Here is a 23,498-nt window from a genome sequence, read left to right on the forward strand (position 1 = left end):
GGGTGCTGACGCTATAATGTTAATTTGGCTCACACGTTTGCAGGAGCCTCAGCTACCAATGGCAGCGTTTTCTGACCACGCTGAATCAAAAAAGTGTTTCTGGATATCCCTTCAACGTGCACCTAATCTAAGTACGAGTGCCTCTAGCGTTACTATATGTAAATACGGCCGCCACACCGACCCCGCTATCTTCGGGTCAGCAGTCGAAAAAAACATGGTCAAGATCAAGGGCCGTCCGCAGAAGTTTTTTGTATGAGGTGCATCTTCTGAAGAAAAAGAGGAAGGGGGGGGGGGGGTGCGCGGCAAACGTGGGAAGGACAAGGACGAAGAAAGTTCGCGCGTGTAATAGATACGAACCAATATAGGGTGAATCGATGCTCCGCTGCATCGAGACACTCTAGAACAAATAAAGTGTGGAGCGCCATCTCTTGTTCATTGCAGGACTAGTTCCACGAATCAGTTATGCATCTGATAATCTATCTACAGCTTGGTTTTAGTGTAATTGGTACCGCTAATCGTTAAGCACAATTTTGTCCCCCTCCCAAACATGATCTGTTTCCGCTGCTAGGTCCAGCAACATGACTTTCCGTGCACGTTTTCTTCAGTCGGATTTGCATCTCAGACAAGACTCGCTCTTAGGAAGCTCGGGATTCGGCGTGGGCTCGAGTTTCATTGGCGCCTCGATTATACCCCTCAAGACTGTATGGGGGTTCCGCCGTGGTTAGTGGCTAAGGTACTCGGCTGCTGACGCTCAGGTCGTGGGATCGAATCCTGACTGCGGTGGCTGCATTTTATATGGAGGCGAAAATGCTGTAGGCCCGTGTGCTCAGATTTGGGTGCACGTTTAAAAAAACCCCAGGTGGTAAAAATTTCCGGAGCCCTCCACTACGGCATCTTTCATAATCATATGGTGGTTTTGGGACGTTAAACCCCACATATTAATCAATCAATCAATCAATCAATCAAAACTGTATGGTATAAGTGCTCACATCCAGAGGAAACGAATACTGTGACACCTAAATCATATTGGGGTGGCGTTAAAAGGCTGCTTAATGATTGCTGGAGTTTTAGTGCGTGCCCAAATCACGATGTGATTGCGAGGTGCGACCTCATGCTGTAGTCCGTATCAATTTCGACCACCTTTGCTTCTTAACGTGCAGCTAAATCCAAGTACACAGGCGCTCTTTGCATTTCGCCCATTGAGAAACGGTCGCTGTAAAAAAAGAACTTTGGTTTCGCTACGAAGATAGCCGAAAACAGCTTTACAGCTATGTTACAATCAAATGAGAGCAGTACTCAGGTATGAACTGAGTGACTGTCAAAATAAAACAGAACATCTCGACTGGACACTCACGTACCCAGCGCCGGCTTTAAACTTTAAATGTTCATTTTCATGCGCTGGTGACTTGTGTATACGCGAGCAGGTGAAAATAAAAGAAAAAAGTTTTAGATAAAGAGCAAAGACCCTAACACGCATGTTTCATGCCAAAATCACAACCTGTTGCAAACCCATTGGCGTGATAATTCAAAAAGTGTCATTTTATTATCGAACAGTTCCAACGATGCCTAATATTTTTTTATCTTTCTTTCTTCCTAAGCTTCAATGATTTCCCTCGCCAATGTGTCTGTCGTACCTTTGCCATTTGGCCCTGTTCCTCAATGAAATTATATTTCTCGAAACGTCATCCTATGATGTGGTTGCAACAGATAGTAACTGCAAATCAATGAGGAAGGAAGTGTGTATACGCTCAGAATAGCTACCGCTTACGTTATCTAATTCACAATGCACATATATAGGCGGCACAGTTACACTATTGCCACGTACCGCGACTTCTGACGAATGGAAATCCTTGAACAAGATTTTCGTGCAACTCGCATTCAAAAGCTCGACAGCTCTCCATCACCATCGTATACGCTATCGCGGAAATATGCTCAGTGCACCAAGAGATACGGCGAATTCATGAAGCGAGGGCTGATTGAACAGTCAGCTTTATTACTTTATTTTTCTTTCCGTTTCACGTCGTGCCCGTTCTTTTCTACGCACGTGTTCCAACACTTGCCGCAACGTGGGGGAGCCCGAGCGATAGCAGCATTATGTGCGTTCACTTCATATCGGTGAGCGTGGAGTGGACTGCAACTTATAGACGAGCGGTGTAAGGGTAAGCGAAGCGGTAAGCGAAGCGGTAGTCATAAGCGAAGCGGTATATACGGGTCTTTCTTCAAGGAGCACTTCGACGGGCGCCTTCGTGCGATGAAAATGCTGCCGGAATTCAGAGACACGTTCTTCCTCTTCAGCTTTCTGTGGATCGGGTAAGAGTGGGCAGACGCTCGCTTACTTTCTTTACTCGTAACAACGTCTGCGTTCATCGATGGTAACTGTCACATTTCGCACCAGCCGTGGTGGTCTAGCAGCTAAGGCACTCAGCTGCTGACTCGAAGGTCGCCTGAAATTTTTGTAGCAGTCCACTAAGGCGTCTCTCGCAATCATATCATTATTTGGGGACAAAACCAAGCAATTATTGTAACGTTAGCTCTGTCTTGGATTTGCGCCAGCGTCTGTTCCTAGGGTTCAAGTGTGACGCTGCGTCTTTGTAGACAGGAATGTCTAAACGGATTTTGGCGCGACAGCAAAAATAAAGTGAACCTGATCATTATTTTCTCTTCTATAACTATATAATCCTATATGATGGTTAAATTAACGACACCAGAGTTTTTAAAGTATAACGAGCCAGTCCAAATTAATTCACTGTTTCTCTTTAGTGTTTCTTAAATATCTACACTTAATAGTCTCTTTTTTTTTTTCTTGAGAAACTTCTTGTTAGCGCCAAACTGTCTTTTCTTAATGTCCGTATACTCGCCAGTAGTGCACGTTGGTGTGACACTAGCATCGGCCCACCATTATGGCCACGAAAAATAGCCGCTACGAAACTTGATAAAGCTATCTTCGCATATGCAATCAGACCTGAAGAAATGTAATCGTACGTCTCGTGAAAGCGGACGGATTGAAGGAGTTCGCCAACGGACGCGTGGTTTCTACGGGTCAACTGGACACGCTTCGGCGTCTGGTGCTACGATGATCTGCGCACCAGTTTCCTAAAATATCGGTCACATTTATTTCTTGCATTAGGACAATTCAACCCATATCTAATCAGCCAAACACTGTTATCATCGCTTAGTCAAACCTCGCTTCGCCTGCATTACCAACGATAGGCTTTACTTGGGTGTCAACATCTCCCTTTGCATATAAAACAAAAGAATAGTCCCTCCAAGTGTCTGACAGGCTTGAGTGAGCACTTATAGAATGGTCCTTAACAAGGAACAACCCTTTCGGCCTATAGGTGACCACGGCTTGCTGTAGAGATACTCGAAACGCAAGTGCTTAACGATGCACGGAAGATAGGGACAACCACATGTCCTTGTCATCTTGAGTCCCCACCTAGTTACGTGCTCGTAATTCAAGTATCGCGAATTACTCGCACAATCAGCCGTTCTGACTTGTAGTCACTCATCAGACGCTCTGAGCAGCTGTTCCCCCGTCCGTTACAAGAGAGTTTGAATTATTGACTCGAGGAAAAAAAAAAAACGTTTGGTAGTGCATTATACTTCGTGCCTGGGACCATGCGTTCCATATATTTCTGAGTATCATAGTGTCTAAGAGTAGTACGAATATGTACAGAAAGACTTGCTTTATGACTCTGTGCAAGAAAAAAAAAACGCTTGAACATTTTCCTATACTTTCGAAAAGACTCAAATCATATCATGATATTACAGTGTCAAGATGCGCGTCGTATAAATGTTATTCAATCCCTCGTCGCTATTTTTTCTTCTGCCTTGTCGACAGAGTGATCGTTTGTCTGGGCGACCCTACACTTTCCGCAGAACTATCGACAGAAATCGGCCGTCATGGACACGACACAGGTATGCTGCGCAGTTGGACCTCTCACTACCACTATAGTATTTATAGCACTCTAGTTTCAGCAAAGCTATCTTTTTAGGAGCGAAGCTCCTTAAGGCGTGGGCTGTGCGTCCCCTGTATGTAGCCACCTCTCGTTCAGTTCTAAGTATTACGCTAGCCACCGCCCGATCTAAAGGGTACAGCCATATCCGTCCGTCTGTCCGTACGTCCGTCCGTCCAAAAGATGCAAGATGTTATAAACTAGACGGCGGTACGTGTAGTTGATTATGAAAGATGCGAGGTGTTATAAAATAGGAATGATGCCACATATGGCGCGTGTCATCGTTCGGCGACGTACGCTAGGGGGAGCGTTGCAATAAAATCGAGTGGGCAAAATGTACGGAGGATTCATGGTTTACCAGGCTTACCTCCGGAGCTTCGCCCACTCATCATCATTCACTTCGTGGATATGGCGGCATTTTTTTTTCTGTTGTTGGTGTTTCTTGCTTGTGTGTGTGAATTCCGTGTCTTCGTACACCTGAAAAAGACTGTGAGATTTTGATATTTACTTTTACTTCTTTGCAGCGAAGCTCTGTATTAATAGTTCTCTGTAATTTTCTTGTATGTCGAAAAGAGAGAAAGCCGTCAGGCCAGCGCGAAACTCGCAGCGCAGCCACAGCGAAACCTCGGTCTAAGAGAGCCCGATGTAAACTCTCTCTTGAGACTATACAAGGGTTATTCCACGAAAGATCGACACGGGTCCAAAAGTTTATATTTTAGATTTCATTGAGTATTTTATATTTCGTGCACCTCTCACCAGGTAGCCCGAAAGTCAACTTCGTTTTATGATTAACGGCATAACTTACGAGGAAAAAAAATGTCAAAATTCACCAACCGATTTCGTCACCGATTCACCGATTTCGTCGCCTGTCATTTTCGAAAATTTCAGACGCTATAAAAAGACAAATATTTTTGTTTCAAGGAAGATATTTTTTACCTGAAATGCATGTCTAATTAAGAATGAATTCATACGGTTTCAAGTTTGTAGACCTAGCTACATAGCTTTTAAAAATGTTTAATTTTGCGACAGTTTAAAATAAGTTACGTATTCTCCCCTTTTTTCTTTTCTCCGAAAGTAGTGCCAGCAGCGTTTTCAAACTTGACACGCTTTAAGCATATAGTGTGTTCATTAGGTACATAAATTATTGCTGCCGTAGGGCAAATGTAAATTTTTATATATTGCCTCAAAGTTCTCATATTGGCAAAAGTGTACTCCACTGAAATTTGAATAATTAAAAAAACCCATCTTCTATTTTTCTTAAAATCTCGTAAATAGACAACCGAAGGCCATCATGCAGTAATATAGGAAAATATGTTGCATTATTTTGTTTTTAGCGACAACATTCGTGGTACAAATCGGAGCTTTTCGAGAATGCGCTGATAAGTTGAGAAATCTACAAATCAGAACGGAAAAGCGGCAATGCATACCGCGAATCCAAAGCGGTGCAGGGAAACGCTGGGATTGTGGACGGTGTCTCGGGGACTCGGATTTCTTTTTTTTTTCTTTCCGTTTAAGGGTTTCGCGCTGCATTACCTTCCGGAGCGGGCACCCGGCAGCCAAAATTCCTTGTTGTAACCAATAATGCTGGATGCGCGCATCGTAGTAAGCGGGCTATTTCGCCATAGAAAACATACGAAGGTTGATGGTGAAACAGCTTCACTTTGTTATAACCTCTATGTTGTCTAAAATCGGTATTGTTATAAGAGAGCTTGACTGTACAAACAATGTTGCAATACGTGCAATGTAAAATGTATGGACTTGCTGACGTTATGAATACTCGAATCTGGACGCGGCTTTTTTTTTTTTTTAGGGGCGAAGCTCCTTAGGGCTTGGGCTGTGCGTCCCCTGTAGCCTGTATGTAGACACCTCTAGTTTAGTTCTTGCAGTGTTCACTAGATGGCGGTACCGTCCCCTGTATGTAGCCACCTCTAGTTTAGTTCTTGCAGTGTTCACTAGATGGCGGTACCGTCTCCTGTATGTAGCCACCTCTCGTTTAGTTCTTGTAGTGTTTACTAGATGGTGGTACTTGTAGCTGATGATGAAAAGATGCAAGATGTTATAAACTAGAAAGCGGTACTTGTAGTAGATGAAAGACGCGAGATCTTATAAAATAGGAATGATGTCACATATGGCGCGTGTCATTGGTTGAAGGCAATCGTTCGATTTAGTGCGGCGACGTACGCTAGGGGGAGCAATGTAATAAAATCGAGTGGGCAAAATGTACAGAGGATTCATGGTTTACCAGGTTTACCTCCGGAGCTTCGCCCACTCATCATCATTCACTTCGTGGATATGGCGGAATTTTTCCTGTGTGGATGGGTGTTCATTATTCGGAAGTTATTCACAATTTTTTTCTAAATCATTTGGATGTATTCCCTCCTGGTACTGTTTGATTCCGCCTCGAAGAAAGGCACCAACTGCATACTACTACCACTTTCCTCAGCCAACAGGTGTTCGCTCCCGAGGAGGGTCGAGCGATTCGACTGCCATCCCGAGCCAGGAGCGACCAGGGACGCGTGCTTGAACCGAGGCTGCTGCTGGTCTCCGTTAAGAGATGGCGCGGAGCACGGTCGCGTGCCCCTTTGCTACTTTGGCCGAGACCACGACGGATACCAAGTGGTCAATACGAGGACGCTCAACGACCGAGTCAGCCTGCGGCTCAAGCGGGGAACACCGTCGGGCGTTGACGCGGACGTCCAGGAAGTGGACGTCGACGTCATCTACTATGACAGGGATACCGTACGGATAAGGGTGAGCGCCTCTCGTGATATCAACACGAAATTAGCAAGGCACAGCGGTACGACATGGCCTCGTGAGATATTTGGAGGATGAAGTAGTGCTAGAAAAGGACGAAGAAGTGAGGACACAAGCGTGGCGTTGAATAACAACCTTTCTTTATTGCGTTAGCATGTTTCTCTCAATCCGGTTCAGCCTCAAGTGCTGGATGCAACCAAAAAACTAGACATTTTTGTCTGGATTCCCAGGTAGGGACAATATTTAACCTGGGTCTGATTAAGAGTGTACACAGGAAAATAAAATCAGTGCACGCATACTGCTTGTGTGCCAGCGAGGCCTCGCTCTCGCTCCACAATAATGAAATATATATATATATATATATATATATATATATATATATATATATATATATAGATATATATATATATAGATATATATATATATATATATATATATATATATATATATATATATATATATATATATATATATATATATATATATATATATATATATATATATATATACCCATCAAACTGTGACTTAGCATTGTATGTGGCGATATTGTTTTAACGAACATGTACGCTGATTATGTTTTCTTCTACATTTATTTACGTGCAAACGTGATAAAATATGGTTGTCAGTTGGTTGGCTGCTTGTTTCTTAACTTGGCGCAGCCCACCGTGGGGGATCGGCAATGATATACGGGCGGTAACTTATTTTAGAGACAAAATTGCTTTACAATCCGACTACACCGAAATGAACAGTTTAAAGAGAAACTCAGTGGTACAATCAGGGCTAAACAATAAAATTCTAACAAGTCGGTAAGATTGAAAAGTAAAGCAAAATTATACATAAACTTAACATTCCATTCATCTTGTCTCCCGTAGGAAATGACGTACCCCCTCGCAAACTTTCCTGCGGATTCAGCGCCGTGTTTGCGACTCTTGATCCTCGTCTTGTTTAATCTTTGAAATTCAATATCTGTACACCAACGAGCTGTAGAATGAGACACTAATATGCTTCGTGATGCTCGAATGACGAGTGGTTTTATATGACGTGCTAACTGCCGGGAAAAAGGGAAGGAGATTTATCTGACTACAAGGATCTTATCGAAGACTTACGTCCTTAGTCTAGAGTTCTTGAGGCGTCAACAGCCCTGCAGACATTGTCGATCAGGAATAGCTGAATTTCCGAGGGTCTGTCGCAATCAACTGGGCTGGTATTCTCAGAATCATCTTCCACCACAATTTTTTCTTGAGAGAGCATCTTAACCAATCCTGATTGTGCATAAAGCACCATCGAAGCTGGCTGACCAATGGCAGAGTTCACAGGAAAGAAAAATTCGGCAGATCCCACGTATCTGGGAATCGCCTTTATGCGAAACACGCGGAGGGAACGTGGCCGTGTTGCATTTTTTTATTGAGCGACACGTCACAAAATGACGCTAAATATATGTACAAATGTTGCACGCTGAGACATATGTTGAAGAGTTGCAGATTTTTATATAACCAGTTTTCCACTTGCACAACGATGTCAGCTCGAAATGTGTTTGAGCAACACCAGAAGCTTATATGAAGCTCTGATGCTCGCGAAGATGCTGGCCCTTGATACTGCTACATAAATCAATTTCAGGGCATGGCACCTCATCACAATTGACGTTAACCCGACGTGACTGCTGTATAAAGGAGTACATATGTAATGTTTCTAAAATTGGGTAGGCAGCACTGAAACCACTATTGACGTTTCACGAAGGTTAGAGTCTATTAGAAAAGTAGTTCCGAGACCTGGCGTAGCTCTGTGGTAGAAGGCTTGACTGCCACGCAGAATGCTTTGGTTCGATTCCTGCTGGGACCCTGACATTTATTATTCGCATTCATCGGGTGGCCAACGCTGCTTATGTTAGGTTTTTGTGAACACTGACATTTATTCTACGTTTTCGTGGGGTCGACACTACCGATGTCGGCTATTGCTTAACGCTCAAGCGTTAAAATTGCCAATGTGTGTTCTCGTCGTTCCTGGGCAGATACTAAGTGTCAATCACCTGTGGCACACACCCGCTTACCAGCGGCACACACCCGCCCGTGAGTATGTGCCACTGTCTGACGGGAAGTGTTTGACGACGTGCGCGACGGTATTGTGACACTATTCATGTCTTGACCAGTGCGTCATATTCACCAAATCATCTTCCCCTCCCATGCTAAATTTGGTTCACATCAAGTTAAGGAGGTGACCACGAGAGCACCCAAACGTAAGCGGCTAGATAGATAGATAGATAGATAGATAGATAGATAGATAGATAGATAGATAGATAGATAGATAGATAGATAGATAGATAGATAGATAGATAGATAGATAGATAGATAGATAGATAGATAGATAGATAGATAGATAGATTCAAAGTCGTTACAGTTCGCTAAAAGATGCTTCGCATTAAAAAAAAACAAAGGTTTTTCAGTCCCAGGGTATTCGAGAGCTTTAACAGCCACGTACTTCGTCTTCTTTGATATGCAGAGCACGTGATCAACTATCACGCCAACCATGTGACAGTATTCGAGACAACGAGGATGCTGAAGTGTAAAACTTCATTTTTAATACGAACTGGTTCGACTAAATTATTTCTGCGTCGTAGCTTCAGAGCTTCGTAGGCTTACACAAAAAATAATGTGCTTACGGAGTTAGTAAACTATAATAAAGAAACCACATGCTGGTTTTTTAATAATAATATTGTAGTTGTCTGAGACGATCAAATGTGTGTGTGTTGAAATAAGTATAGGCTTGAACAGTCATATAATATAAAAAGGATTCGTTGACAGCTTCATATTTGTAATTATTATATTGAATGAAGCATAGCACCCGTGTATACGTGGTCAATTTTTTTTATTAATTTATATATCACTGGGGTCGGTTGCTATTATCACGTTTCGCTAGCTGACAGTTGTATTTTTTCTAATTTCCGTGTCATGGTAACGTTCATTGCGTACAAAAACACTCAGGATCTGCAAAAACAAACAAAAACATGTGTTAGACTTGTCTCTACACTTCAGATACTACAAGGATATGCGGACACGCTAGGGGGCCCTTGAGGCGTTTGGAAGTGTTTTGCTTGTTTAGTAGCGCACCACTTAACACACGAGCAGTTAAAATGTTCTCGCTTGCTCTGAATGATTCCTCGAAAGCACAGCAGATAGCTTTCATGCAAGATTTCGAACACTTCGCTTCGACGACAATCGTTTTACCTCGAAGAGGATTCGAGCATGTGAAACCATCGTTCGTTGCAGATAACGGATGCCGGCAAAAAGCGATTCGTCCCTCCAGTTCCACGTATTCCTTTCCGGAGCTTCGCCGGTGTGCGCGACTATTCGGTAAACGTGAGCCCCAGTGGAGCCATCTCGGTGAACCGTAGTACTGCTCATGGGACGTGGAGCATGTGAGTAGTATATGGCGCTGCTTCGATTTAAAACGAAGAAGGCTGTGAGTGTCGAATATATTAGGCCTTTGTATTTCACTTGGCCATAGCCCCGCCAAAGCTGGCCAACCAGATGATTTTCTGAGTATGCTATGTGACTGCCTTCTGCCCATCCGCTTCCTTCCTTCGACATTCATTTGACCCAGTCTAATCTTGAAGACATGGCTGATAGCTTCAGAGTCCGACGCGGAACACAAAATTGCGCATTGATTAGTCTGGTATCATCGTTTGCATGTCGCTCGCTGGCAACAATGAAAGAACAGTCAAAGCTCGTGCGCTCGGGCACGAGTATATGCAGTTTTTCACAGCGTAACTGTCAAAGATGAGCTCAAATTGGAGATGTGGCGGTGAAGTAGGATGACGGAAGGGGTAAAGCAAATCTCAGTGTGTACCATGTACAGTATAGCGTAGCAAAAGGGTGGGAAAGGGAGGTGATGGTGAAGAAGAGTGATGGGATGAGAAGGCGGGCACATGAAGGGTCGGGCGGTGAGGAGGAGGGGAGTACCGCTAGGAGTAGGAGAGGGAAGTGGTATGAGGAGGAGTGTCCATAGGAAAAGGAGGAACGAGAGGGTAAATAATAAAATAGCCATGTATAGTATAGCAAGGGATGTTGAGGGCAGGTAAGTGCGGGAAGGATGGAAAGAAGGAGGGGGAGAGGTTTCAGAATGTAAAGTAAAGTAATGTGGTGGGAAAGGGAGGGGTGTGAGGGTAAGGAGCCGGGAAAGGAAGAGGAAGGGCGTAGCAGCGCATAGCAGAGGCGAGTGGAGGAGGGAGGCGAGTTGTAGGTTGAAGACATGCAGGCGCTCAAGCACAAAGGGGTTTTCTTCAGTGCTAAACCATGCGCGTCTTCGCTTAGCTTCGCATACGTTTGCATTCCATGGGAGAGGCTTCCTTCCAACCCCGCTGTACATTGTAGTTTACTACGTTAAGTCAACGAAAATCACGCACAAGATTTCTTTATTATTCGCTGATTGACCACAAGGGGCATGCCTTCAGCAAACTTGTTTAATTTTCTCTCTCTCTCTATTCATAATGTGCCCCGCCACGGTGGCCTAGTGGCTAAGGTACTCGGCTGCTGACCCGCAGATCGCGGGATCGAATTCCGGCTGCGGCGGATGCATTTCCGATGGAGGCGGAAATGTTTTAAGCCCGTGTGCTCAGATTTGGGCGCACTTTAAAAAACCCCAGCTGTTCGAAATTTTTTGAGCCCTCCAATACGGCGTCTCTCATAATCATATGAATGGTTTTGGCGTGTTAAACCCCACATATAAATTAATCAATCAATCTCTATTTAGAATGTGAAATGTGTTCCCAGCGAATCAATACGGCCTATGAAACAATGTGGCTCAGAGTTTCAAAAACGAAACAAAAATGGTGTCAGGCTAATTCACAACCCAAAACCCTGCACATACCTAACGAACATTTTGGCATACATGTAAAGCGACTCTATGCGGCTGACTGCAGTTTCCACACGGATCTGTCGCGCCTGGTGTTCACCGACCGCTTCCTGCAGCTGTCGACGCTGCTGCCCTCGGACGTGCTGTACGGTTTAGGGCAGCACTGGGGTCCCCTCCGCAGGAGCCTCAACTGGACCAGCCAGATCCTCTTCAACAGAGACAGGCCGGTCACGGCAAGTGTTTGCTCCTTACGGCAGTGTCCGCGAGGAAATCGTATATAGTTGCACGAGCCGCACACAACTCGCGACTGTTATTCTAGCAAACTATACGGGCAAGCGATCTCCAGTAACTGGAAATAGTCACGAAAGAAGCAACAAACGGTCGCATCTGAAGCTTTAATGCATGGCTCGCGTACAACAACATGTGTATTGAACGAAAATCGCAGTACATCAAGTCAACAGGTCTTTGCGACTATTAAAAAAGTTTGTGGTGGAGTGCAAGCAACTATATATGTAGCGTTTCTCTCCCCCCGCTTTTCTCATTTCGTCCCCGTGCATCGTTCCCGCGTAGTTTGGCTGACGATAAATAACTGTGGTGCACTCATGTATGGACTGCGTCATTTTGTATGTGGGTAGGTAGCGGTGCCATCTTTTCGCGGAGAATGCTAAACAATTGCACTCCTTGTTCTCATTACTGAAGCGGTCTCATACTTCATTGTTGCCACTTCAGCATCAAACCTTCGCCGGTGCACCAGTCCAATGTTTTTTTTTCGTTTTTTTTTACGCAGGAAAACAAGAACTTGTATGGATCACATCCTTTCTACTTGGTCGTTGAGCAAGGCGGTCTAAGTCACGGCGTGTTTTTACACAACAGCAACTTCATGGGTAAGAGCAAGTTTTGAAATATATAGCTGCAGGCTTTTGCGAAAACATACCACAGTGAGATGAAAACTTCCTCAATTTAACTGATTTCCTTACGATCCTAAATTTATTGAAAGGTGTAGTCGGCAAGGTTCGCATATGGAACTATACCTTCACATATACTTTTTGACCACGACGCCTCTGTTCTGGCGCTGCCCTACATTCGGACTTAACAAAAGTGGGGACTCCTACACAGTGTCTTGAATAGCCCATTAAAAACACCGTGCAAGACTACAGCGCGAACGCACCAATTCAACACCATACGAATTACAATAACAATGGGGATGAATAACAAGAGAGAAGGCAGGGAGGTTAACCAGGCACATGCCCGGTTTGCTACCCTACGCTGGGGGAATTGAAAGGGGGGCATAAAGATGAGAGAGAGAGAGGAAAGAGAAGAGAAAGAGAGAGAAAAAGAAAAACAGAATTGTCAGTCAATCGGCTGGCGCGTATGCAGCCGTGGCACTACACAAAAATTAAAGGTGGTCACGTAGGCCTGCAGTCCTCAAAAAAGCACAAGACAGCTTTGAACGACTAACAAACAGTATATGTTCACATGTAATCGCATTTCGTTTTCAATGTTTAGCAATATAACAACATCGGCAATTTGATGTACCAAAACCACGATATGATCGCGAGGCCTGCCGCGTAGTGGACGGCTCAGGAAATTGTGAGCATCTGGTGTTCTTATTCGCACTCTGACAACACACAGTACACGTGCCTCTAGCGACTCGCTTGCATCAAAATGCGACCGACGTGACGGGGATCAAACCCGTGACCTTGAACAGCCAAGTGCCGTAACTCTAGAAAGAAAGTACGGTAAACTTACCGAAAGGGAATTATCGTACAATTCACGCAGCAGGCTTTAAGGAAGCCGATGCGCTTACGGTTTTCATGCGTATAACTCGCCTTGGTCATATTATTATGCGATATCTATGCGTATTTATACATCGATAATTTTTTGTTAAATTTTAGCTCCGAAAATGTTTTTTTAGTACTGGCTTCGCGTCAAGGGGACACTGAAACGAAACATCGACTTGGTTTATATAGACGAACTGCACACTGGTAACTCGAGTGCCCCAGTTTTCACTATTATAAGTTCTTTATTAGCAAAGAAAATCGAGGCTGACATTTCACTTCTAAATTTCTCATCGAAACCTCCGGGTGTGACATCGAAAACTTCGAAATATATGTATCGTATTTTTCAACATTGGCTTGATGGAATTTTTTTAACACCATATTCTAGGTCTATGATGCCCGCTAATGACAATCTACTTCATTTTTATTGGTTATAAGCTACGTAGAACCCAGTAGCTGCCTTCAAGACTATGTGACATTCCGGTGTTTGGTGCGAGAATCTCAAGGTGGCGTCTCTACCCAGATTTTATTTTTCGCACGCTTTCTCGCTTATCAGGTGTCGTGTCATGATAAAAGCTGAAGAAGAACGGCTATTTGGGCTAGTTGGTTAGAATCCATGGTAATAAAGGTTGCAGCGCAAGCACGAAGGTGCTAGAAGAAACGTGAAACGAAAGGTGAGGCAAGGAAAGCAAAGAGGACAACTCGTGTTGTCCTCTTTGCTTTCCTTGCCTCGCCTTTCGTTTCACGTTTCTTCTAGCACCTTTTGTTGTCCTCTTTGCTTTCCTTGCCTCGCCTTTCGTTTCACGTTTCTTCTAGCACCTTCGTGCTTGCGCTGCAACCCTTATTACCATGGGATAAAAGCTGAGTTTTCGGGTGTGTGAAATTGTGCTTTGCTAATACGCTAAAAATAGTTCTGCTCTTTCATGACCCTTTAAACAAGTGGGCTTGATGCAGCGCTACGAACACCATGGCTCAGAACCTTAGAGTTCAGATAACCACCAGGCAAATCACAGTTGAAGGCGCTAGAAAACGCATAAATACATCTAAAAAATCAATCCTTGCTACAGAGGCCCTACTGCAACCAACTCCGGCGGTCACATTCCGTGCTCTCGGCGGTGTGTTCGACTTCTTCGTGTTCGTGGGCCCCACGCCTTCGAAAGTGGTGCAGCAGTACCAACGTGTGGTGGGCTTCCCCGCCATGCCCCCATACTGGAGTCTCGGCTTCCACCTCTGCCGCTACGGTTACGAAAGCCTTAACAACACGCGAGCGGTCATGCAGAACAACATACTCGACGGCATACCCTTGGTGAGTGCACGGTTCCTATACTTCAACTTGTTACGGAAGCCCTGCTAACAATTCTTCTGAATTACTTGGTCATAATGAGACGTATAGCGCGAACGAAACAGGGCACAGAGAAAAGGCCGCTGGGCCAGTGTCGACTGCTAAGTGAAGTTTACTGACCCCTCCACTACCCTTCCCAGTACATCACATACACAGCGCCCAGTACACCTCCGCAATACACCACTTAGGGGCGTAGGCAGGAACGTTTTCCTTTTTTTTTTGGGGGGGGGGGGGCATTTTTCTGACATGGTGGTCTATTTTTGCTCTGTATGCTATGGCGAAAAAAAATCGGGGGGGGGGGGGAGACACGTGCCTGATGTGCCACCCCCTGGCTACGGCACTGACACCACGTACACCGCAGTACACCCATCCACAGTACACCACGCCGCTTGATGAATCAGTACTTTTTTGAAGGGCAGGGTCAAAAGATTACATGTCTGAGTCGGATTTACTGCATATATATCGCTTGCCATGGTTATGGCGATATTCACCGCTCAGCACTCAAGAGAGTCGGCTTATAGAAAATCACAGTATTATAAGAAGTAATTGAAGAATGCTCTTAGTCATACCAACGTTACATTCATTCGAGCATGTCAGAGGAGGGGGAGGAGGAGGAATAAATGTGGAAGGACAGGGAGGTTAGCCAGTTCTCAGACCGGCTGGCTACCCTATACTGGGGAAGGGGGTAAGGGGGATAAAGGATGAGAGAAAAGAGATGTTGTAAAAAAAAATTGAACATGTCAGAACTTTTTGCGAGTGCAAAGTTGCTCATTTAACGAAGGGCAGGAGGGTCAAGTAATTTTGTTTTTGATTTTTTAAATAACCAAGTGGAAAGGGGCAGCCATCGCCAAGAATGGTGTTAACTCCTTCGTTTATTTATTATTTAAATTAAAAAGACAGCGTTAACTGCCCTCCTTCCCTTTAAATTTACATCTTATTCGCACTTGCTTTCAAAGGATCACTCTCATGTTTTAAATGACTGATAGAATCGACATATTCACACATCCTTTTGAGCATTGGCTCGAAGAAAGCATGAACGTTTATTTAGCATTGAGGTAAATTTAAGGCAATCCCTGCGGGAAGTTAAACTAGAAAAAAGCTTGAAACTGCCTGTTATATCAAAGGAGAAACTCTAACGCCATTATTAATTTATTTGTAGCGAAGACATTAATAAGATCAATGTTTTTTCGCCTTATTTTCACGGGTAACTACAGGATGCCCAATGGAATGACATCGACTCAATGGAGAGACATAACGGCTTCACATACGACACGGAAGCATTCGCCGGGCTGCCGGAGTTTGTGAGAGAAGTTCATGCTGGAGGCAGGCGCTATATCCTCATCTTCGTGAGTGCGAGCCTTCCATTACAAAACCTTGTAGCGTTAAAAGTATACTTGCAGTTTAGTTGTGCGAATTTTTTTCATAACCAAGTGGAAAGAGGTTATTGCAAATTACCCTATGTATAAGTAATTATGATATTTCTATTTTAATTGTTTTACTTATTGGTTTTCTTGCCGATGCACGGAACTGCTTGTCGTTACTGCCTTGTATAATTTAGTATAGTCTGGTCGTCGGGTCTCGTCAAGCTACTTATGTAGCTTTTAACTCAGCGGAACCATCCAGAACGTGTAATCTGGAAAAATAAAAATTGAATCGAATGGAATTGAATTGAATTGGAAACTGCGTGTTGTCCCGTAGTAAGAACTGACATAGATAGGGCAGATATATACCAGATGTATAGAGGGACGAATCACCGGCAACGAGCTACTCGAGTTTGTTTCGAACGGTAATTTCAACAGGGCATTCATACACCTTTGTTGCTATAGTAAGGACATCTCGGGGTTATGTGGGGGGAAGTGTGGCTATTTTTGTTGAATAGTACCAGCGGAAATCACTGCATAACATGGATTCACGCATTGAAGTGCTGCGGTACAAGAATAAGAGAGGAGGACAGTTAAGGGCAACTATCACAACTGTAGTTAATTTGGGAGGATTGCTAGTGAACATGAGCGCAATAATTGTAATATTAACTATCAAACAATGTTTTCATTCATCACTTTCTTCTGATAAGTTGTACTTGAAAGCGACCGCTCTGTGTAAGTGGGATGATAAGATAACAAATGAACTGAAGTGCGTGCGTGTGACTTACAAATCATGGCGCATAATTGTCTCTGTATGATGTAAGTAAAACACCATCTGCAGCCATCAAACACTGTGTGCATCACAACTGCCTTTTATGTACGTGGCACGTGCGCGCCTAACCAATGCGCATCGCGAGCAACATGCTGTGACGTCAAATCGAGGCTTCGTGTGGAGGCCCCGATTTAGACGCTGCTGCGTTGCTGCACTGTCGCGTCAAGGCACGTGTGAACACACGACTTTCGCAGGACCCAGCGGTAAGCGGCGCAGAAGTTCCCGGAACGTACCCGCCGTTCGACGATGGAGTCCAAATGGACATCTTCGTCAAAAGCAGCGCAGGTGACATAAAATATGGAAAGGTGAGCGAAGAAGGCTTGTTCTCTGTGGTTTAGCGTCGGTTGTCATTAAGTATACGGTACCTCATGACACGCAGGTCTGGAACGAAGACAGCAGCGTGTTTCCGGATTTCTCGCATCCACTGGCCGGGAAGTACTGGACGAAGCAGTTCCGAAGCTTTCATGAGGCTATTCCATTCGATGGAGCGTGGATCGTAAGCATTTCAAGATCTGTTAAAGCGTGTGTGTGTTTCTAACTGATCCATTTGTGGTGTGTTGGTACATAGTGAACAGACCTAACGCTTCTATGTGGAGTGGGATGCCTGATAGAGGCCCTCCAGCTATGTAGTGTCACAGTTATGTAGTGTCAGACCACACTGGCATCGCCTTCGTTATCAATGATCCTCCTTGCTCTCTCCTGCCTCAGTTAGTAAGACACGTGTTCCTGCTTTTACGCCTTGGTTGTTCCTATTATACGCATTGTATGTTTTCTTTTTTCTTTGTGTTGCCCTCTGCCGTTTTGGTAGGGTATTGAGAAGGGCCGCGACAGCTGGTACACCCAGAACGAAAGTCTCCGACATGATTCACGACGTTTACGCCAAAGAAGAGCCCGGGCCACGGCATCGTGGAAAAACTAATATTTCTCAGTGCTGCGCGGTTGCTGTGTCCTTCCTTAAGAGAGATTCGTTGCTCTGCGTCTTATACACTTCCATGCCCTTTACAACAAGAGCCTACACGCACCTAGCCACTTTATTTTCCCTTTGCTGAGGGAGTAGCAGGCGATAGAATAATTTCACTCACATTCGCTCCCTTCTCGTGTAATGCGTTGACGTTAAAATAACGGTTTTTTTTCTTTTTTGGCGTCCAGGACATGAATGAGCCGGCGAACTTCGAGAACTTCCACGAGGGTGGCACCGGGTGCCCGTCGGAAGAGGTGACGAACCCCCCACCCTACGTGCCCGGTGGCGAGGAGCTGTCCATGAAGACTCTTTGCATGAGTGACCAACATCACCTGTCGAAACACTACGACTTGCATAACGTCTATGCGCATCTCGAGGCGATCCTTACGTACAGGTTCGTGTTCGCACTTAGACAAAGACCGTCGGTCGTGGCGCAATGACTGCGCCAGTACTCGCCACGTAGCCTATAAGCTGTCGCCAGCATTGCAATTCGTAAGTGCTCTCGAAGGAAATTGTCTGAAAACTTCGAGAACTATTGTCTTTGGGGCCGATTCCGAGTGTTGTGAAGTCCGGCAGAACGTTTCGAAGCGCTGCCAATTGCATGACAATAATGTGAGAAACAAAAATGCACGACAAAACGCCAGAACTTTCAAAAAAGCGAGTTTGGCGCGACGGTAGCATGTGTGTGATCATAACTAATTGTTCCAGATCAGTGAACTGCTGTGCTGAACAAAAAAAGTTTGGTCCTATCATCGTCACGTTCTTTCTTCGCAGCGAACGTGTGCAGACGTCATTGAGGCTGCATTTTCATTGTACGATTTCATTGTACATCGGGCACAGTGAACAAGTACGCTCTATCTTAATCTGTTTATCTTTGGAAGAACGGGGGAAGCTGCGAATCGTACAACTTGGCGTACGTTGATGGCACATGAATTCAACATTTTACACAGGTGGACTTCAGTTTCTCTGTGGATATCTAATATAAAAAGCGAGCACTGTTTAGCGTATGTGGTGTGCATGAGGGGAGGGGGGGGGGGACATGTACAACAAGAGAGAAGGCAGGGAGGCTAACCAGGCACAGTTTGTTACCCTACGCTGGGGGAATGGGAAGGGGGGCATAAAGATGAGAGAGAGAGGAAAGAGAAGAGAGAGAAAAAAAAGAGGATCGTCAGTCAATGGGCTGGCGCGTATGTAGCGGTGACACTACACAAAAGTTAAAGGTGGTCACGTAGGCCTGTAGTCCTCAAAAAGCACGAGACAGCTTTTACTGCTTTTTGAGCCGACGGAAGGCGAGGATGGTGTTCCAGTAGCATCTGCATAGATAGTGGCCGATCGTCCAATTGTCGCAATGCATCCGAAAGCTTCTGTCTTTCAGAGGCAAATCGAGGGCAATGGCATATCAGATAGTCGATGTCTTCTTTGGTGCAGCAGACGTCGCATTCCGCATTGTCGGTCAATCCGATGAGGGTTGTATATGCTTTTGTGAAAACAACCCCCAACCAAAGGCGACAAAGAAGCGAAGCTTCACGTCGACGAAGTCCTGATGGAGGTCGAAGTTCTAGTCGATGGTTTATTTGGTAGAGTCTCATTAAATGGCAAAATACATAATATGAAGAAAGAGGTCTTTATTGCAAATGATCTCTGCGTGAACTCGCAAGGTGGCGGAACGAGTGGTTGTCTTATTTTCCTTCCCTAAAGAGGTATTTTGTGTCGTGATTTCACTGCAGCTGAATGTCGGAATCATCACGGTATATATGTAATCGCACGCTTAACGTGGGTAAATTCTGTCCTGTATACATTTTCAAATTATGGCTCCAATGGCACCAATGGTGTAATATCGTGTTACGCTTTTTGTAGTTAATATTGTCGCTTCTCTAATTATCACGCATCATCACAAAACGTATTTCAAACTTTATTCCGCCGGTGCAAATCGCAGCCTGGCAGTAGTCCGATCCTAGCGTGCACCGTGTGGTTCGATTTATACTAATGAATGAATTGAAGGACATTTTACAATAGATGCAATGAATCTCAGTTTAAGTGACCACTCTTGCCCTCTCCTTCATTGCAGAGCCTTGGTCGACATCCGAGGAAAGCGGCCTTTCGTAATATCCCGCTCCACGAGCCCCGGTCAGGGGGCATGGTCGGGCCAGTGGTCGGGCGACACCTCCTCGAGCTGGCACGATTTGAGGCGCAGCGTGCCGAGTAAGCTAATGCTGCGCTGTTTAGATCAAACGTTTATTTTTCTCTCCCGCTCTCATTGACGACGTGCGCTGAACATTCGGTGCGATATTGTCGCATGGCTGTAACGAGAAAGCAGGAAACAGTCGGGCTGTCAAAGGCGGAAGTCTCGGTTGGGCAAAGTCGTGCCCCGAAAATGAAAAGTCAAAGTACCTGATTACGACATGGGAGCAGCCAGCGACGAGATGAGGGCGCCGGCGGGTCCTTCTCGGCTAGTCCCTGAGGACCTCATTAGAGTTCTTTGTCTGTCTGTCTGGCTACCAGTGATACACACTGTACATACACTGATAGTGGTAATCACAGTCATCGACAGTCAATAATCTGATCAGCGGTAAAGAGCATCGACATTTATACACATGGCCCCAAATATTCCAGCGTTATTGTTGGTGGCCACGCTGTAGCTTAAACAACAAAACTACTGTTTGCGTCAGGCACGCGATCTATTCAGAAGGTTCTAAAATACGCGGGAAGGTTGACGTTCCGGTTTGAGCAAGGCAGTATAGGAGTTTCAGCTTGTACGTATACTTTTTTACGTTACCGTGTTACCGGTTTACGTTTACCGTGTTACCGGTGCCCGAGATTTAGCAGCGTTTTGCTACACATACGGGAACCTTTACGTTCGTACGTAAAAGTTTACGTTCACCGATGATGATGATCATGGATGCACACATATTCGTTTTATTTTAAATAAAACTTGACCAGCGCTGCGGCGCAAATATAATAACTTTTAACATGTAAAATTATCAAGTGTTTTGGTGCTATATAATCACCTAACCCATTAAAGTTGGCTGCGTGCAGAAGGCTATAAGGAGCCACCGCATAATTCTTTAAGCCTCTCTGGCTAAGCCTCTCTGGTTGAACGGTCAGCGGTTAGCCGCATTCGCAAAGAAGTGGTCGTGTAACGGGCTGGTTACAAGCAAAAAAAACTAAGCATTGTAATATTCATAAAGGGGTAATTAGGATTTATTTTTGCGCGGCGATAAGCAAATGATTTCCACCAAATGGAAAAAAAAAGGCAATACGGATATCGAAGTGTCCATACACCATCAAGTGGCTCAGAACTGGTAAGTTGATCCTTTATTACAACAATCTGGCCCTAAGGGGTCGACATTTGTTTTTTTTTTCCAATAATAAACTCCGCTCGCCTTCTGTCTTCGCTTTTCAGGCATGCTCAGTTTCAGCTTGTACGGCATCCCGATGACTGGCTCCGACATCTGCGGTTTCTTCGAAGACGCGACCGAGGAGATGTGCGCGCGTTGGTTCGAGCTGGGCGCCTTCTACCCGTTCTCCAGAAGCCACAACATGAACGGAAGTAGGGTGTGTGTGTGTGATTTTGGGGGCAATGCTGCCACGTGAGGCGCCGCAATGAATAACATTCGTATATGCGAGAGAATATCTCGGAGTGGCTTCCTTAGAGACATCTTCCGGCTGATTGCAGGATCAGGACCCACACAGCATGGGACCCACGGTCGTCGAAGTCGCTAGGCATGCGCTACAGTTACGCTACACTCTTCTTCCCTACCTGTACACGCTGTTCCACAGGAGTCACGTCTACGGGGAGACGGTCGCCAGGCCGCTGTTCTTCGAGTGGGTGCACTTGTTTTGCCATCTTTGCTGTTGAACAGTCTGGCACGTTTAGCAATCTCTCCCGAGGGAAGCTGAGACGAGGCTTTTCTGTGCCTGTCAGTACCATGTTTGTTTACTCAACGATGTGCTTCTGCGTAAGGACAATAAAATGTCACCGTGTAAATGTGAAGAGCCGTTACCCATGTTCTGATCAGTGAATAGACGCAGAAGCTCTAGCAGAGTATTACGTTGAGCGTGTGTGTTCGTATATCTTAACGAAATACTTATGGTGCGAATTCGTATAACAAGATAATATCCCGTCTTCTTGTACTTCACTGTTATTTTTTTTTCGCGGCACTAATGTTTTCTTGCGCAGATGCTCCCCGTCAAGTCCATTTAGCCCCGTCAAGTCCATTTAGATTATCGATTTTTTAAATTTTTGCAGTATGTTTTGTGACATATAAAACCCCAAAGTGAGGGGCTATTGTCACGGTTGATTGTAGCATATACGGTGTTCGAAGATATGCATAGACGTACCTTATTAAAAGTCACGTCAGGAAGCACTGAACGTGTACCATGATTATTGAGTAAGACGTAATAATCAAAATGAGATGATCAAATTACGCTTCTGCCAATGTGCCAAGAACAGTTGAATAACTGCATTCGCAGCGTTATCTGTCAAGCTGAAACTATACATATTCGATGTGCAGGTTTCCTGAAGACCCTAACACGTACGACATTGACGAGCAGTTCTTGTGGGGATCCAGCCTATTATTCAACCCCGTCCTGTACGAGGTAGGTTGTTTAAGCAGGAAAAGAGGGAAAGTGATTATCATGCGATGGTCAATATGTAGGGCTGTGAAGCCGTGAAGTATTTACGATGAGCGAGAAATCTTTGAGCAGGCTGTAATGGTAGATAGTGGTTGTTTTTGTTAACTCTAAGTGAATAGCCATTACTCTATTCTCAGTAAGGTGTAAACTAGTGAACACTCTGCAATTAACAAGTGCTTATCCCTCTGTCTTTTTTAGTAAGTATCTTTCCAACTCTAATAGGCGATGTACTAAATTGAAAAAGATATTTCCGTCAACAAAATCTATATGACGCAAGCAGCAAGGAAATATATTAAGGTCACGTGATATAAGCGAACAAATAAGTATAATGCATATTAAAGTCGAGTAGTAAAGGTGATTTTTTCCTTCAGTTTCTCCATAATGATCCTTTTGCAGCGGAATTGAAGTGCGCAACAGCTGTACTGCAGAGGTTTACATTAAGCTTCAGGGTATCGCATCAAATTTGTCTTGTCATTTAACATGTGACAAACATGACAGATATTCTTAACGTGAAATAAGAGACTGGTTACTTGCATCTCTTTCCTTCTTCAATTTCTCTTTTTTGTTTTCTTATCAGCATTGACCGAAATGCAGCTGCGATGACCGTGAGTCGAATCTGTGATGTCGTGGCCATCAGCACAAATACCTAATGAAGTAACAATAGCAGTTGACTTTATAAATGGAATCCACTTTTTCTTCAGTCAATCTTGCTTTGTCTTCTTAAGGGAAAGCTGAAGCACTTTTCTAAAAAAAATGACTTAGGAGCGTGTAAGGACAGTTTTATCTCTGTTGAATTAGAAAAGCGACGCGGGAGTTCTCAAAAGTGAACGCCAATAGCCCTTTTTGGTGAAAAAGACAGTGGCTGTGGCCTCCGGGATTCTTGAGACGCTGAGCCAACACGGTGGCGTCATTCTCGGCATGCCACGCCATCTGCAGCAGCAGCACTGCTGAAGTGTGGCCTTTTCTATTAGTTCCGGCAACGGCACGTCATGGGTTAGTCACGGAGGCCATGGTTGCAGATAAAAAAAAAC

The 23,498-nt window shown here is 44.6% G+C and overlaps 1 protein-coding gene across 2 annotated transcripts in view; it reads left to right on the forward strand.

Annotated features, from left to right (window-relative positions):
* The first annotated feature begins 2,098 nt into the window (after positions 1-2,098).
* The window catches only part of LOC119163214 (lysosomal alpha-glucosidase), a 28,928-nt gene continuing 7,528 nt past the window's right edge, over positions 2,099-23,498 (forward strand). Inside the window, exons 1-16 of one of the 2 annotated variants that reach the window (XM_075882137.1) lie at positions 2,099-2,160; positions 2,191-2,310; positions 3,842-3,918; positions 6,400-6,707; positions 9,974-10,122; positions 11,626-11,791; positions 12,346-12,442; positions 14,404-14,642; positions 15,893-16,024; positions 17,066-17,176; positions 17,251-17,367; positions 18,021-18,226; positions 19,901-20,034; positions 21,236-21,387; positions 21,509-21,657; positions 22,347-22,431. In XM_075882137.1, coding sequence (XP_075738252.1) covers positions 2,252-2,310; positions 3,842-3,918; positions 6,400-6,707; positions 9,974-10,122; positions 11,626-11,791; positions 12,346-12,442; positions 14,404-14,642; positions 15,893-16,024; positions 17,066-17,176; positions 17,251-17,367; positions 18,021-18,226; positions 19,901-20,034; positions 21,236-21,387; positions 21,509-21,657; positions 22,347-22,431 — 2,181 coding nt within the window. In that variant the 5' untranslated portion in view covers positions 2,099-2,160; positions 2,191-2,251. The remainder of the gene's footprint in view (positions 2,161-2,190; positions 2,311-3,841; positions 3,919-6,399; positions 6,708-9,973; positions 10,123-11,625; positions 11,792-12,345; positions 12,443-14,403; positions 14,643-15,892; positions 16,025-17,065; positions 17,177-17,250; positions 17,368-18,020; positions 18,227-19,900; positions 20,035-21,235; positions 21,388-21,508; positions 21,658-22,346; positions 22,432-23,498) is intronic. The other variant, XM_075882138.1, reaches the window with a different exon arrangement.

The sequence above is a fragment of the Rhipicephalus microplus genome, chromosome 2, assembly GCF_043290135.1.
Source record: "Rhipicephalus microplus isolate Deutch F79 chromosome 2, USDA_Rmic, whole genome shotgun sequence".
NCBI lineage: Eukaryota > Metazoa > Arthropoda > Arachnida > Ixodida > Ixodidae > Rhipicephalus > Rhipicephalus microplus.